Here is a 16,121-nt window from a genome sequence, read left to right as displayed (position 1 = left end):
TCCAGTTGGCAGCTGTTTCATACAAGTCCAAAGACAGGCCTTCAGCGTGATTGATGACTTACAGGTGATATCAAGGAGACAGTAAATAGTTCTAATAGCCACCCCTTGGATGTTCGGGTATTATGTCTGACTGTGTGTTTTTAAGGAGAGCTTACAAAAGAATGTGTGTGAGAACTGGGCCACTTACAAATACTGCTTCCTAGATGAAAACTGAAGCTCTTTCTCTGCCATCTTTGGCTCTCTGAAGAACCTCAGGTGGGTCTTTGCTGGGAGGCCGTGAACAGGATCAGGCATGACCTCCCTCCTCCCCTTTGTGAACTCGGCTTCCCCAGCCTGTCTTCACGCCTCTTCAGTGTGTAAAATATAGGGGGCTTTGAGTCCCAGGCCCTTGAGCTGGGACTCGCTTCTCCATTTTCTCTGTAATTTTGCAGATATGGCAGCTCGTGTCACAAAACTGAGGTTTCAGTTCCCGGCGTCCTTTAGGGTAATATACTGGGAGAACTGGCATCACATTCAGGAATGTGGACCTTTAGGTACTGTTAAGTGTCTCCCTAGTAAACTCTCCGAGCAATTATTTATAGTAATATTTATATGGAAAATAGGAAGCACCATTCTGGGCCCTGAAAATACGTTTGGTTTTTTATTTTCCTTTGCTTTTTGCCTTTATAGTGTTGATCCGCTGCTAACAAAGGGTGTAAGGTGTCGAAGAGAAAAGAAGCAAAAAGCATGGTCCAAATTGCCTTCGGAAGACATTTAAAAATAGCGGGGGTCAGAAAGGATGCATTTATTGAAAGTCTATTTATTTGTTTCTTGGCTGTGCTAGGTCTTCACTGCTTTGTGCAGGCTTTCTCCAGTTGCGGCGAGCAGGGGTGCCCTTCGTGCAGTGCAGGGGCTTCCCATTCCGGTGGTTTCGCGTGGAGGTGGCTTCTCGTGGCAGCGTTGCCTGAGAGCACCTTCTCTCGTTGCAGAGCACGGGCTCTGGGCGCTCAGATTTCAGCAGCTGCAGCACGCGGTCTCGGTAGTTGCGGTGCGCAGGCTCGGTCGTTTATGGCACATGGGCTCAGCCGCTCTGGGGCACGTGGGGTCTTCCCAGGCCAGGGAATGAAGCTGTGTCCCCTGCACTGGCAGGCGGATTCTTAACCACTGCGCCACCAAGGAAGGACACTCTCTTTTGAGCTGCATGCGTGTGTGATTGTGCGTGTGTGTTTACATATGTGTGCACATGTGTATGTACATGTGTGTATGAGTCGAGAGAGCAGCCGGATAACCTAAGGAACCCTTGATTCTCTTCTTCCTCCTTGACCTGCCTTCCGCATGCTGCTCCCCTCGCTGCCTGCCTCTCGCAGGCACAGTCCTGTGCACGGGTTGGAAGTCGCTGCCTCCCGCTGATATCTGCTTTTCGTTCCTTGCTGCTTGTACAAAAATGCATTGTGTGTTTGTGGCAAATGAAAATGATTGGTTACTAGTATCTGAGGAGATTAAAACATGACGACAGCTCTTGTAATTCCACCCCATTCCATCCGTACTGCGTTGATACAGGGCAGCCCCAGAGACGTGGATGGTGGGTTTCCACGTGCGTCAGACCCAGGCCCTCAGACCTCAGCAGATCCTCCCATCAGAGGGCCGAGGAAGGGCGTGTCTGTTCTCTGGGCAGGAGTCTCGTCCTGAAGACCTGCCGTCATTTGCTGGAATCCTCCAGCAGTGGGGAGCTCACCACCTCCCCAGGCCGCCTGTTTCCTTGAAAGCTTCCCTTTGCAGATAGTTTCATTCCTCATGGGAAGCCAGAATCCACCACCCAGGGGCTTTTCCCTAGCTGTGTCCTTTGCAGCTACTTGGAATGAACCCGGACACTTTCCTGGGTAAGGCCCCTTCAGCTTTTTGAGGACAGCTCTGTGGCCTCATCCCCTCTCTCCTTCCACCCACCAATGCCTCAGCGAGCTGTCACACACCTGGTCAGGCTCCGGGGTCCCGAAGGCATCCGGGAGCTGGTGCTCAGCCACATCATGCAGTGCGGAGTGTCGGGCTCCGGGGAGGTCTGAGCTGTCCCGGCCCCCAGAGCTGATGGGAGCGGTCGTCTCGTGGTGGTGGCTCCTCTCGTCCCAGCAGCCTGCGCTTGCAGTGTGCTGCATGCGGGTTTTTTTCTCTCCTCACTGCTGCCTCAGGCACGTCCGTCCCAGGGACTGACGGCTGCTCTCCTTGTAGGCTCCCTGGTTCCTTCCCTCCTCGGGCACCTCCCTCCCGGGGTGCTGACAGCCGCTCTCCTTGCAGGCTCCCTGGTTCCTTCCCTCCTCGGGGGCCTCCCTCCCAGGGACTGATGGCGGCTCTCTTTGCAGGCTCCCTGGTTCCTTCCCTCCTCGGGGGCCTCACTCTCAGGGACTGACAGCCGCTCTCCTTGCAGGCTCCCTGGTTCCTTCCCTCCTCGGGGGCCTCCCTCCCAGGGACTGATGGCCGCTCTCCTTGCAGGCTCCCTGGTTCCTTCCCTCCTCAGGCGCCTCCCTCCTGTCGGGCTGATGGCCGCTATCCTTGGTTGCAGGCTACCTGAATGTGCTTTCCAACAGCCGCTGGCGGGAGCGCTGGTGCCGAGTCAAGGACAACAAGCTCATCCTGCACAAGGACAGGGCCGACCTGAAGACGCACATCGCCTCCATCCCACTGCGCGGCTGCGAGGTCATCCCGGGCCTGGACTCCAAGCACCCCCTGACCTTCCGGCTGCTTCGCAACGGCCAGGAGGTGGCCGTGTTGGAGGTAGGGACCAGTTGCAGGGAAAGGCAATTAAAATAATTTCTTCTTTTCACACTAAAAGCTTTCATTTTTAAAATTTAAAATTTTTGTTTCTGGTCTATTATTATTTTCTGCTTCTCTATTAATTCAAATCTTTTTTTCCTTTGTCTTTTTTTTTTTCATTTAGCATTAACATGAGTAAGCTACAAAGATACACACAAATCTGTATACATATGTGTACATCCATGTGTGTACACACATATATGTATACATAAATGGAGTGTAGAATTTCCAGTGTATGTGTAACTATATTTATGTTCTACAGTCGATAGAAATAAGGATTTTTTGGATTTGGTAAAATGGCCAATGTGTGTTCAAAATTAATCAGTGTGTGTGTTAGTTGCTCAGTCACGTCCAACTATTTGCAACTCCACGGACCATTGTCCGCCAGGCTCCTGTGTCCAGGCTCCTCTGTTAATGGAATTCTCCAGGCAAGAATACTGGAATGGGTTGCCAGTCCCTTCTCCAGGGGATCTTCCAACCAAGGAATCGAACGCAGGTCTCCTGCTTGGCACACAGATTCTTTACCCTCTGAGCCACCAGGGAAGCCCAATCAGATGCAAAGCCAGATTATAAATGACTGCAGTGATGCTGACCAGTGGAGGAAATGGCCGGTTAGCCAACCTAGAAGGTCTTGGTAGGAGACAGGAGTTTGTTTCAGAGACTGCTTTTTTGGGGGGCATGAGGGCAAAAAATGATTAACATCATAGTTCTTCCTCCCACGAGCTCCTCGCCCGATGGTTTGGATGGTTTGAGGTCACAGGTCAAAGGTCCGAGCCCGCCGTGGTGGCTGACCTCACAGAAGGGAAGCAGGCCTGGCTGGGGCTGGGGTGTCTGGGCCCCAGTCTTGGTTCTGTTGCAGACTGTGATCACAACCCAATCTGTTTTTCTCTCTCGGCTTCTTTATTTGTCTGTGAAACAAGCACCAGGCTATGGTCGGTGTGCTTGGTAAGCATTTATATGAGCTGAACGCTGCGGGGTGGATGGCAGTAGAAAAAAGCTGGAAGCGTAAATGAGGAAGCTGTACTCTTGGTGCAGAGCAACGCAGGTGTCCCATGAGAGCCCGGGCAGCGGGTCTGACGGGAGTGCGAGGGCAGGCAGGTGTGGGCTGGCGCACGCTGGGTTCAGGGGTGGAAAGGGAGCCTCTGGCCTGGACGCCTGGTGGGGACAGGAGGCCCCGGGGCTGGGCGGGGAGGGGCTGGGTGAGCAGGACCCTGTCTGTCTCTGCTCCCCGCCCTGCAGGTGCAGCCTCGTGTCCCCGGAAGATGGTGGTTGTGTTTCATTGTTTTTCCCTGTTCTAGCTGTGGAAGCAAACACACACACTCAGAAAAGTAACCACGCTCAGCGTCCCAGCATAAGCAGAGTCTGCGTGAATCAGTTAAGGAAACGCAGTGATGCGGGCAGTAAAACTGTACACTTTCTAAGGCCATTGTATCCGAACTTCTGAGAGAAAGTTGTGAGCACAGTACACATAATTCCACGCACCCTTTACCCACAGCCCCAGATGCCAACATGGTGCCGCATCTGGTATCTCTTGTGTGGTCGCTCCCGCCTCTCTTTTCTCTCTATATGTTTTTTCAGGACCTTTGACAGACATGTTGCCCCTCTTTCCCTAAACACTTCAGGGTGAATTTGCTAAAAAACGAGAGCATTCCTTTACCAAAACCACTCCATAATCATCAAAACCAGGGAATTCACCCTCACGCAATACAATTATCTGACTCACAGATTTTAATCAGATGCCCCCAGCTGTCCCAGTGATGTCCCTTGTGAGGAGAAGGAAACGCCAGGTGGTACTGCCCTGGGCTACAGTCTCTTTGGCTTTCCCTGTCTGGTTTCATGACATTGGTACTGGGCATGGTACAAAGCAGTTATCATGTAGAAGACCCTCAGTCTGGGGATGTCTGCTGTTTTCCTGGAAATTTGCATCTGGGGTCGGCACGCTTGGCAGGGCCCGTGGAAGCAGTGGTGCGGTGTGCAGGACAGCCATCAGTCCGTCCTCGACTGGTGTTAACTCTGAGCCTGTGGGCGGGTCGTCTGCACAGCTTCCCTACCGCAGAGCTGCTGTGTTTCCCGTTTGTCTTTAACAGCTTCGTGTGGGAAGGTTCTTTGAGATGTCCTACCATGCACGGTTTTCTCCACTGACTTTCAGCATTCGTGAGTTAGTCTTGCCTGAAGCAGTTGCTAAGTGATGGCTTCCTAATTTCATTATTCCCTGAACATTAGTTAGTTGGTCTCTACTGTCAGGGAGATTTCCCTTCCTCTCATTTAATTAGTCACTTATTCATTCATTCAAGTATGTTTATATATCAGCAAGGGGTCAGAGATGATTGTTCTAATCAATGAGTATAATCCTTTATTGTCAGGATTTATCCTGGTCAGATTAACAGAGTTGGTCAGTGGAAAACCCTTCCAGCTATGTGACCTCTGCTGTGTCCCTGAAATAGACACTGAAGCTCCCGTTGTTTTGTGAGCTCCTTCCTCATATTATGATGCACCAAGATATTCCAGGCTCATCTCGGACTTTTCCCGCCCCAGGCCTGTTGGAATCAGCCACGGTCCAGAGAGCTCTGGGGGACTCCTCCTGGTGGATGGTGGTACTTAGCAGCCAGCATCTGGGTGGCAGGTGTGCGCAAAGTTACTGGGGTGTCATAGGAAACTGTGTGTGTGTTTATACATACACGTGTTCAGGCATGTTTGTTACACGTATTACACACATGCATATGCATGTGTACACGTGTAGTAGTAGTCATAGTGTCAGTTGCTCAGCTGTGCTCAGCTCTTTGTGACCCTGTGGACTGTAGCCCGCCAGGCTCCTCTGTCCATGGAATTCTCCAGGCAAGAATACTAGAGTGGGTTGCATTCCCTTCTCCAGGGGATCTTCCTGACCCAGGGATCAAACCCCAGTCTCTTGCATTGCAGGCGGAGTCTTTACCATCTGAGCCACCAGGGAAGCCCATATATGTATACACTCGCATCTCTACCTGAAAGTGAAAGTGAAAGGTGCTCAGTCGTGTCCGACTCTGCAACCCCACGGACTGTTCAGTCCATGGAATTTTCCAGGCCAGAATAGTGGAGTGGGTAGCCTTTCCCTTCTCCAGGAGGGAGAGGAGTCCCAACTCAGGGATTGAACCCAGGTCTCTATCGCAGGCAGGTTCTTTTCCAGCTGAGCCACCAGGGAAGCCCAATCTCTACCTATTTATCCACTAAAAGCCACAAGATCATAACTAATGTTTTAAATTCAGTATATTATATCCACTATATCCACTGAGATAGTTGTTAAAAGTCTGAGGAAATTTCTGAAAATGAACAATGAGGAAAATAGTTAAGAGTGTAATAGTATCCACAACATCTTAGATATTGTGTTAAAATGCTTTTAAAAATGCTTCGATGCAATAGTTATGGATGCATGGCTAGAGGATCAGTCGCAGATTCATTCTTGACCTAGAAGGGCAAGGGCAGAAGACCAGTGAAGAGAACCTATTTGTGATTCTTTCTAGTATCCAGGTGTTCATTGCAGCTTAGCAGACGTTGGTTGCATCCTGCTCTCTGTGAGGCACACAGTTGGGACCCCTTCACTCTGTCCAGTGGCCGCATACGACACCGGCCAGGCAAGGTCTGTCACTTGCACAGCATCGCTGACCAACTCTATCAGCACACAGTCCCTCCTCAACCGCTCCTCCCCCGAGAGGTTTTATGCCCACCGTGGGGTGTATGTGCTTACTTGTACTCTGATCCATGTTCAACTCGTCCAGGTTACGGTGTTGAAAACCCACTTTTCTTTAAGCGTTTAGGCTCAACTCACACATCTTTCTTTATATAAAAATTTTGTAAGTTTTACAAAAACTTAAAAAAATTATTTTTCTTTCACATTCAGGTACCTCATAACTCTGTTTCCCATAAACTTTAAACATTGCTCACATATTTGATTAACGAAAGTATTTAGACATTTGAAATGCTAGTATGAACGTAACGTAATTGACCTTCTAAATCACATAACAGGGCGGCTTACAATTTTAATGCACTGAATCTTAAAGATCTATTTCAGACTTGTAAATCAGGCAGATGACATTTGGGGAGCATTTGAAATATCCTAAGAAAAAAAAAATAGCATGCACAAAGCAGCCCAGTGCTCGTCAATACAACTACACCTGTATCCACACAGCTACTGTGAAAACGGAGGTGGGGTGATTTACTGTGCCGTCTAGTCAGGGGGATAGAATTGGTACTGCAGGCCCATGCCAGAGACCACAGCAGGGGCTCCTGGTCAGCAAAGTGGATGCCCACTGGCCCAGGCCTGACACGCTGTCCAGGTTAGGCGCCTGTGGCTGGAGAGGCTCCTCCTGGTGCCCGGATTTTATTGCCAAACTAAGGAGGCTTTCTAAACTGCTTCCTGTGGCTGAGATTTAAATAATCCCATTAGCTTCTACGTCTTAAACCCTAGTGCCTTTCCCCAAAATAATTGGGAGGCATTTAGTCCCTCTGGTTTTTATTTCCCGGGGCATAATCATGGTGCAGCTTCTGCATTAAGGCCTAGCGTGAAGGCGGGGTTGATCCTGTGATGCGGGCAGTGACTGCATCCTCCTCGTCGTCTGCATCTGCACACTCCCCGTGTTAAGTGCCTTTCCTGTCGTGTTGTTGCTTTACTGACACTTTCATGAAAGTGTGAAAACCGCACTGTTACATAAAATGCTCTTTCTGCCTCTTCGCCTCACCAGGCCTCCTCTTCTGAAGACATGGGCAGATGGATCGGGATTCTGCTGGCTGAGACGGGGTCCTCGACGGACCCCGGGGCCCTGCACTACGACTACATAGACGTGGAGGTGTCCGCGAGCGTCATTCAGACGGCCAAGCAGACCTTCTGGTAGGTCCTCTGCCGGGGGAGACGGCGCTGACGTTAAACGCCTTTATTCTTTCCCTAGTTTTTCCCCTTTTCTGTAAGTGTATAGCTTTAAAGGGGGGAAAAAGAAAAACAACGGAAGACTCTCCTTTTCTGTATTAATGCAGATTTTGGTGAAATATTTGTCATTTCAACCATCTGTGTTTTCTATTAGAACAGGGTTTGGCAAGCTTTTTGTGCAAAAGGCATGACAGTAATATTTTTGGCTTTGCAGACCAAATGTTAAAACTGCTTAGCTCTGCCACTGCGGTCACAGACATAAATGAATGGACATGGCTGTGTGCCAATAAAACTTGATTTGCACACACAGGCAGTGGGCCATATCTGACCCATCGACTGTAGTCTGCTGACCCCTGTATTAGGGAAACAGTTCTATAAAGCAAAAATAATTCTCCTTATTGTATAAGTGAAGACTGCATTTTCAAAGCCATCAATCATATACTTTTAAAACTTCAGTGTGATTTTTTTTAAGGGCTGTTACTGTATAAAAACATTTAAACAATGAGTATTTCTTTCACATAATCATGGCCAGGGTAATTAATGCAGCAGTTCTCAAAGTATGGTCCACAGACTGCTGTGGGTATTCAAAACCCTTTTTAGGCAGTCCCAAAGGTCAAAACTGTTCCCATAATGACACTAAGAAATTATTCTTCTTTGCATTTGCCTCAGTGATGCAGAAGGAACCAGGGGCAGAGGGGTAAGTTGGCAGGCACCTTACTACTATCTTAAGTGGTCGCTTAACAAGGTGCTGTGACCACGGTCTCCACCACGCCTTTATAGCAAAAGAAGGTGGTGGGTTCACTTGAGACGTCCATGGTCCAGCATTGAAATTGTTCCTGTTTCTGTGGAGGGCCAGAGAGTAGATATTTTTTATTAACGCTCTTGGGTCCACGTCTTTTTGACATTTGAGACGTGGCAGGCAGGACACACAAGTGCTTTATTGACTGAACTCTAGTGTTGTCCCAAGGAAACGCTCTTATGTGACAGAGTCACGAACTCAGCAGCTCCTCCCCAGCCCACCACCTTTTTTTTCCATTTTTACCGGAAAGAACAATTCACAGGCGAACTGTTGTTATTCAGACGTAGGCATTTGCAGACACTTTTTCGAAAATGAACCGAGCGAGCCTCTCATCTCGAGGAAGGTGGCTGGCAGTGTTTGTTGCCTGAAATGGAGTTGAACTTTCACCGAGAATTGAGAACCCTAGGAGCGTTCTGTCTTCCACTCCGAGCCGACGTCTTCCCAGTATGCAGACTTTTGTGATAACATCGGTGGTGATGTTAAGTGTGATTTTTGATATTGTGTAATGAAGTGTGTGCATTTGGAAGGTCTGTGTCAGTCATGCACAGGTCAAACGTCCCTCCCGCAAGCAAGAGAAAGGAATGGGTATTCATGTCAAAGCGGACAGCAGGTTCACTGATACAGTTTCAGATTCTACATGGCAACGAATCATTAAGAAATTACCACTCGTTGAGTTTTGGTGTAGTATCAAAGAATATCTTCCATGATATTCTGGAAAAACTGTTAAAATACACCTCACTTTTCCAACTAAATATCTGTAGGAGGCTGGATTTTCTTCGCCTACTTCAACCAAAACAACATATTGCAACTGACTGAACGCAGAAACAAGTTTGGTAATCCATTGTCTTCTACTGAGCCAGACATGGAATAGATTTACAAGCATATCAAACAGTACCATTTTTCCCATAAAAAAAAATTTTTAAAAGGTATCATTAACATTCATAAAAATATGTTGAAATACAGTGGATTTACTGCTGTTATTTTTGAACGAATAAAGGCGAACACATTCCTGAGTTTCAGTTGCAAGTGCTGTCAGCCTCAGAGTGAACACCCACATAAACCAAAGCTCTTCAGCGTCTTCAGTAGGGTGGAACGTGGTGTAGAGATTTAAGATGCAGGAGGACTGCTCGTCTGCCGGAACACGTCTGTGAAAGGAAAACACGGCTGGTTCCTGTTCCGTGCTGTGCAGAGCAGGGGTCGGGCACCCTTTTCTGTGAAGGGCAAGTCAGCGGGCACGTTCAGCTTTGCAGAAAGTGTTCGCCAGCACGACCACCCCACTTTGTCACCATGCTCAGCTCCCCGTGGTCGGGCAAAAGCAGCAGGGCGGTCCTGGAACCAGTGGACATGGTCGCTCCCAGCAGGGGTTTGCTGGGTCCTTTGTGTAAAGTGATGCTCTGTGAGGTTCCGCTGGAAGGAGCACCGGGCCAGGAGGAAGGGACCCGGGTTCTGTCCTGCTGCACCAGGTCCTAAACGGAAAGGTTTGAGACATGTCCGTCCTCACCTGTCAGCGTCCAGCTTCTTTTTGTAGAACACAGAGTCTAGGTAACGTGATATCTGAAACGTGGGGCTCTCGTAGCTCAGATCCCTGGATTCCCGTTTCTGTCTCTCTCATCCTCGGAGAATCTGGACTGGGGCTCGAGGGAGGCGGATTGAAACAGAGCAGGTGATGGAGTTGTACGATCAGCAAGTGACGATAAATATACCAACAACTGTTGGCAAGCCCACCCGGGCCTCGAAGACCCTGAAACCCTTTGAGTACGAAGAAGATAAACGCAGATGTTTGCACTATTTGTCTGTTTAACATCAACACCACCGTCTAACTTTTCCACACAAGTGGTGTTTGTGGGGCACTTGAGCAGTCTTGAATGGGGTTGTGGGATGAACGTTAACTTAATGCTTGGCTAGGGGGCTCAGTAAAGTAAAGATAACATCGGCCTGTATTAGGAATCGGGCTTCCCTGGTGGCTCCCTGGTAAAGAATCTGCCTGCAGTGCAGGGGACCTGGGTTCGATCCCTGGGTCGGGGAGATCCTCTGTAGAAGGAAATGGCAACCCACTCCGATATCCTTGCCTAGAGAATTCCATGGGGAGAGGAGCTGATGGGCTACAGTCTGTGGGGTCACAAAGAATTGGACACGACTGAGCAGTTGAGCATGCACTTGTTAGGAATCAAGCCACCATGTTCCACCCAACTAAGATCAACGGCCTTGACAAAATGAGTTAATCCTATACAACTTTACCGGAAAACCTCCAGGAACGTTAGAGGATTTCTGAAGTCAGACCACCTGTACTCTCTCACTTCTGTTGTTTGAAAACCAGAGTGACAGTGATCAAGTGCTCACTGTTCTGTTCATTCTTGTTATTTTTTTTCCCATAATAAGATTCTAATTAGGAAAGTGTAAGTAAATTACAGTGAGTCTCCTAATTGTATAGTAAATAAAGCACATTTAAAGTTGTTTCTAAGGAAACGTAATACCCTTAAGTCCAGTTTTGCACAACCCGAACATCTGCTGCTGCTGCTGCTGAGTCGCTTCAGTCGCGTTGGACTCTGTGCGACCCCATAGACGGCAGCCCACCGGGCTCTGCCGTCCCTGGGATTCTCCAGGCAGGAACACTGGAGTGGGTTGCCATTGCCTTCTCCGTCCGCACATCTAGAGTGACATAAAAGAAAGGAGTTCATGGTCATTAACTGTACTGTTTGCACGTAACTAGTTTCGAAAAGCCTCTCATAAGTCTACATGTAACTACAACAATAATAAGCAAACTGATAACAACATTTAAGAGAAACCCTGATGAAAAATATTTCCCCTAGGACACAGATGAATGGAATATTCATCTGAACCAAATATGAGAAGGTCACATTTTCGAAAAAGGAACATAGATTGCAATTTTGAAAATTGATTTATTAAAAACATGCACAAGTTTATGGCTGCAAGAATCTTTGCCGCCCCATTAAAATCTTTATTGGAAATGTCACTTAGCAATAAAGTTTATTTTTATTTATTAGTTTTCTGTTAAACCTTCTGTAACAATTAAGAGAGATTTAACAGGGAAACCGTTTTCAAAATATAAAATATGGTAGCCTGACAGTGTAATAAATAGTCTAAGATTAATTTCTGCCTTTATGTAATTGGCAGCCAGTTAGCGAATCTTTTCGAGGTCATTAGGGGAATTTTGTGTGCATTGATTATGTCCGAAGGAGAAAGGACAATGATATATTTTGGGAAGAGGCAGTAGAGGAAAGAATAGTAGTGTGAGGTCTCCTAGAAGAAGTGGTCTGTTGAAGAGTATTAGTAACAATGAAGAGTCAAAGCATGCCTTTCCGTGGCCTGTTTTTAAATAAGACACGATATAGAGGATACAAGGCAGATGCTCTCAAAGTTTCTTCTGGAACTTGTTTCAAGTCGTGCTGGGTAGGAGCCCATAAGAGAGCCATGGCAGCACTGGTGATGCTAAAAGCTGTGGATCAGTGTGGATACAGAGAAGGGGGCAGACAGACCGGCGGGAGACCGCCACCGCAAGCCACCCTCTCAGCGGAGTCCCCGGGAGATCTTATTCCAAAATGCAGCTCCTGAGAACACGGGCGAACCTTGAAAGCGTTACGGCGTTGTGAGAAGACGATGCGCTCTGGAGACGGGTGGTGTTGCTGGCCGTACAGCAAGGCGCACGTGCCTGGGGCCCCGGAACGGGCACTTAAAGGTGCTTCAGCTGGCGGCATTTCTGTTGTGTGCACTTTACATATATATATATACACACACACATTATATATATATTACATATATATACATACACACACACACACCTCCCGGGGGCCGTAGTGGCAAAGAACCAGCCTGCAAATGCAGGAGACGCGGGTTCAATCCCTGGGTCAGGAAGATCCCCCGGAGGAGGGCACGGCAACCCCCTCCAGGATTCTTGCCTGCAGAATCCCCATGGACAGAGGAGCCTGGCAGGCTACAGTCCATAGGGTCACAGAGATTTGGACACAGCTGAATCGGCTGAGCATGCACATGTATTTCTGTATCTTATGTTTTGGGTTTAACAAGTGGCACGTGGCCTCGTGTCTCATTTTAGGCTTCTATGTGGCCAACAGTGGATTGCAGGAAGAGTGTCTGGTCAAAAGGCGAGGGACCTTGTATTTGGTCTTGGATCCCAGAGACCTAGCTGGGGGGCCCAGGTCCCTCTCTGAGAGACGACAGGCAGCCTGGCTGGTGGCCGAGGTCTCTTCCAGCTGGGACAGGACATCCTGTGTGTCCGTGACCTCCCGTTAGGTCTTGTGGGTCAGAAGTGACCTGCTGGTGTCTGTTCCTAATGAGTGAGCTTCTGCCCCACCCCTCGTGGTCCACGCTCCCTCCTGGCATCTCTGCCCAGTGGGGACCATGCAGGGGCCAGAGCGCGGAGGCCCAGACCAGGCAGGAGACAGCCCCTGGGCAGGGCATCTGTCTCAGAGCAAGGAACAGCCCTGCAGTGCTCACGGGCATTGGAGCACATCGGGCCACAGACAACCCGTGGGGCCGGGGTGGTCATCCTGTGGCCTTCCTCTCATCACCAGCCCTTCACCCCAAAATACCCTCTAATGGGGTATTTAAACCAGAAAATGTTAAATGTGCATCTGAAAGCAAATCCCATCTGTGTTTCTTGTATTCTGTTTTTCCTATACATTGTTGTTATTTCATCGCTAAGTCCCGTCCGCCTCTTTTGCAACACCATGGACTGTAGCCCTCCAGGTTCCTCTGTCCACGAATTTCCAGAATACTGGGGTGGGTTGCCATTTCCTTCTCCAGGGGATCTTTCTGACCCAGGGCTTGAACCCATGTCTCCTGCATCTTTTCCTAAATATATGTTAAAGTATTTTAAGTACAGAACAATCATATGCATTTTTGTATCAGGAAAAGAGTTACTTTGTGAGACGGCTGTGTGTCCCGGGTGGGACTCGCTGTGAGTTCTGTGTTCTCCCAGCAGAGGGCAGCACTGCACCCAAGCCGCCGCCCGTGCTCAGGCGGGTGGGTGGGAAATGCAGGTTTAACCCCAGGGCGGATCCTGTACAGCCCCTTCGTCTCATTCTCTCAGGAGCCAGGAATCCCAGGGCAGCTTTGTCGCAAGAGTCTGAGAGGCAGGTCTCCCCTTCCCACTTGCTGCCCACAGGTTTGCTCATTTGCCCTGTTTTTTACATTCCTCTAGCTACCATAGGAATGTCAGATACCAAGAAAAAGCAAAATTTGAAAAAACAGATTTTTTGTTTTGTTTTAAATTTCAGGCTATCTTAGTTTTTCCCGTTGGGAAAATTGGAGAATCTACAGGGTAGTTCTTCCCTCGACATTGAGGGTTTTCACTTGTACCACGAGCAGACCGTTCACACGTTCCTTCCTTCCCTGCTTCCTTCATTCGTATTTGTTGAGCAGCTTTTATCTGCTGGCTGTCACCCCGGCACATGAGGAGTAGAGCTGGTAGAGGTGTGTCCTCCTGAAGCTGAGGTTCCAGTGGGGAAGGCGGGCATCCCTGCGTCACGTGTCGGGGGATGATTAGCGGTAGGAAGGAGCAGGGACAGCAGAGGGGTGCAGGGGGGGAGGGGACGCTGTTTACCTGGGGTGAGTAGGAAGGAGCAGGGACAGCAGAGAGGTGCAGAGGGGAGGGGACGCTGTTTACCTGGGGTGACTGGGAAAGAGGGGTCTCAGAGCTGCAGGCAGAGAGCCGCTGGGGGCCTGGGGTGAAGAGCGGGAGGGGCGGGGGCACGGGGAGTGGGCTTGGTGCTCGGAGCCTCACAGATCACCAGCTCTCATGTGGGTCTCCCGAGGGCTGGGGGTGGCCGCCCTCAGGCCCCCAGAAGTTCTGGGCGGGAGGGCAGAGGAGCGGGAACAAACACTCAAGGAGGGAACAAAGCTCAAGAAAGGCTGTGGGATGGGTGCTCTAAGGTGCTTCTAGAACAAGGTCCATGAACATGCCCTGAGAAGAGCCACAGAGGAGATACCTTGGTTTTGCAGGCCAGATGGTCTCTGCTTCCAGAATTACCAGGCTCATGAAAAAGGCATGTGGAAAAAAAGGAGACACAGACAGTTTATCAGTGAAGGGTCCCGGTAAATAAAGGTGTTCCGGTCAAGCTTTATGGGCAGAAGCAGGCTGAGCCCCTGCTATAAACTGCTGAACGCCGGGTTATTTGTGGCACACCAGGCATGTGCAGGGCCGCTTTCCGAGGCCCCGGCAGACTCGTCCCCGGTCTGTGCTGCAGTCCCAGGCACGGATGACGTCCCGTCCTGCAGGTGAGGGTCCGCCCTGATGGCTGTAGAACACCCGGTCCTGCCCAGGTCCTGATGTTTCTCCACCCGCAGCCACGGACAGAGCCCAGGCACCCGTCAGCGCCCCCGGAGGCTCAGTCATCCACCGCAGGGTCGTAACCCGCTTCCTCTCTTTCAGCTTTATGAACCGGCGTGTTCTGTCCACTAACCCCTATGTGGGGAGCACCTCCAATGGCTACGCGCACCCCAGCGGGACGGCGCTTCACTATGATGACGTCCCCTGCATCAGCGGTTCGGTGAGTGTGGTGGGCAGAGCTGGGGGTCAGCTGTGCTGGAAGGGGGGCGCCTGTGGGTCCCTGTGACTTCCCCTCCTTTCGGCCTAAACGAGAGAGGCAGGATGAAAACCACACTCCACCTCTCTTGTGTTTGACACCCTGTTTGCCTTAATCCACGTGTGAACATGAGGGTCATTGGCCCCAGGAGCCGTTTGTTATTCCGTCAATGCCGTTAGCCAAACACCGTCAGAAATCTCCATCAGAAGGGAGACATTGCCGCAGGGTAACGACCAAATCGCCAGCTCCGGACACCTTCCTGCGTCCTCAGGGTAGCTGGGCTCCGAGTAGCTGGGACTCTCATCAGTGGAGGATAAGCCGGCCAGCCGGCCTGGCCTGCAAGGCCATGTTCAAGTGCGGGTTGAGATGAAAGGGGCTCTGTATTAGGTCATGGGCGTCAGGGTGTGGGCAGGCTTCGAGAGCCCGTCCCAGTTGCAGAGCCCAAAAACAGGCCCGGCCATTCGCCCCCTTGCCCCCCATCCCCACTCCACCTTCAGCTGGGGTCTCCAGGACTGGGGGAGCTCTGGCTCGTGCTGTGGCCGTAGCCGCCCGCCCTGCAGAGCGGGACCCAGGAGCTCAGGGAAAGCCCATGGTGGCCCCACAGGAGCAGGTCCCAGGCCAGGCTCTGGGCCCTTTCCCAGGCAGCCCAGCTCTCGGGGTCCGCTTGCTAGTCTTGGGGGAGCCTCCCCCGCCACTGTAGACCAACCGCATGGGACAGTCTGCTCCTCTGAGCCTTTGGCCTCAGCCCCAGATGTTTTGAGAACATGCAGCCCTGCCTCTGTCTCGCTGCCCCAAGGCCCCCTTGTGAACCTTGCCCCCAGAGGGGTTTCTCCCAGGGCACGTGGTGGGCAGAGTGGTGTAGAGAAAGCCAGGACCTCCACAGACGCCCGCCTGGGCCCCCTGTCCCCGCACTCCAGTTAATGCCACACAGGTTCGGGCAGCCCAGGAACGAGCACAGCTCCCGCTGGCCCCGAGCTGAGAAGCTGCCGGCTCCGAGACTCTGCACTGAGGAGGCAGTTGTGCACGCGCGTCGCTGGGCGGGTGGAGTGAGTGATGGAGCGTCCAGCGTTCAGGCTTC

At 50.5% G+C, this 16,121-nt stretch overlaps 1 protein-coding gene across 3 annotated transcripts in view; it reads left to right on the top strand.

Annotated features, from left to right (window-relative positions):
• AFAP1 (actin filament associated protein 1) overlaps window positions 1–16,121 on the top strand; it is a 149,507-nt gene that overhangs the window by 112,433 nt on the left and 20,953 nt on the right. For all 3 annotated transcript variants that reach the window (XM_019963268.2, XM_019963267.2, XM_070791870.1), the window contains exons 10-12: window positions 2,534–2,745; window positions 7,500–7,645; window positions 14,890–15,007. In XM_019963268.2, coding sequence (XP_019818827.2) covers window positions 2,534–2,745; window positions 7,500–7,645; window positions 14,890–15,007 — 476 coding nt within the window. The remainder of the gene's footprint in view (window positions 1–2,533; window positions 2,746–7,499; window positions 7,646–14,889; window positions 15,008–16,121) is intronic.

This window comes from Bos indicus, chromosome 6, assembly GCF_029378745.1.
Source record: "Bos indicus isolate NIAB-ARS_2022 breed Sahiwal x Tharparkar chromosome 6, NIAB-ARS_B.indTharparkar_mat_pri_1.0, whole genome shotgun sequence".
NCBI classification, from domain to species: domain Eukaryota; kingdom Metazoa; phylum Chordata; class Mammalia; order Artiodactyla; family Bovidae; genus Bos; species Bos indicus.
Note: the sequence above shows the minus strand (reverse complement) of the source record. Positions and strands in the feature narration are given on the sequence as shown.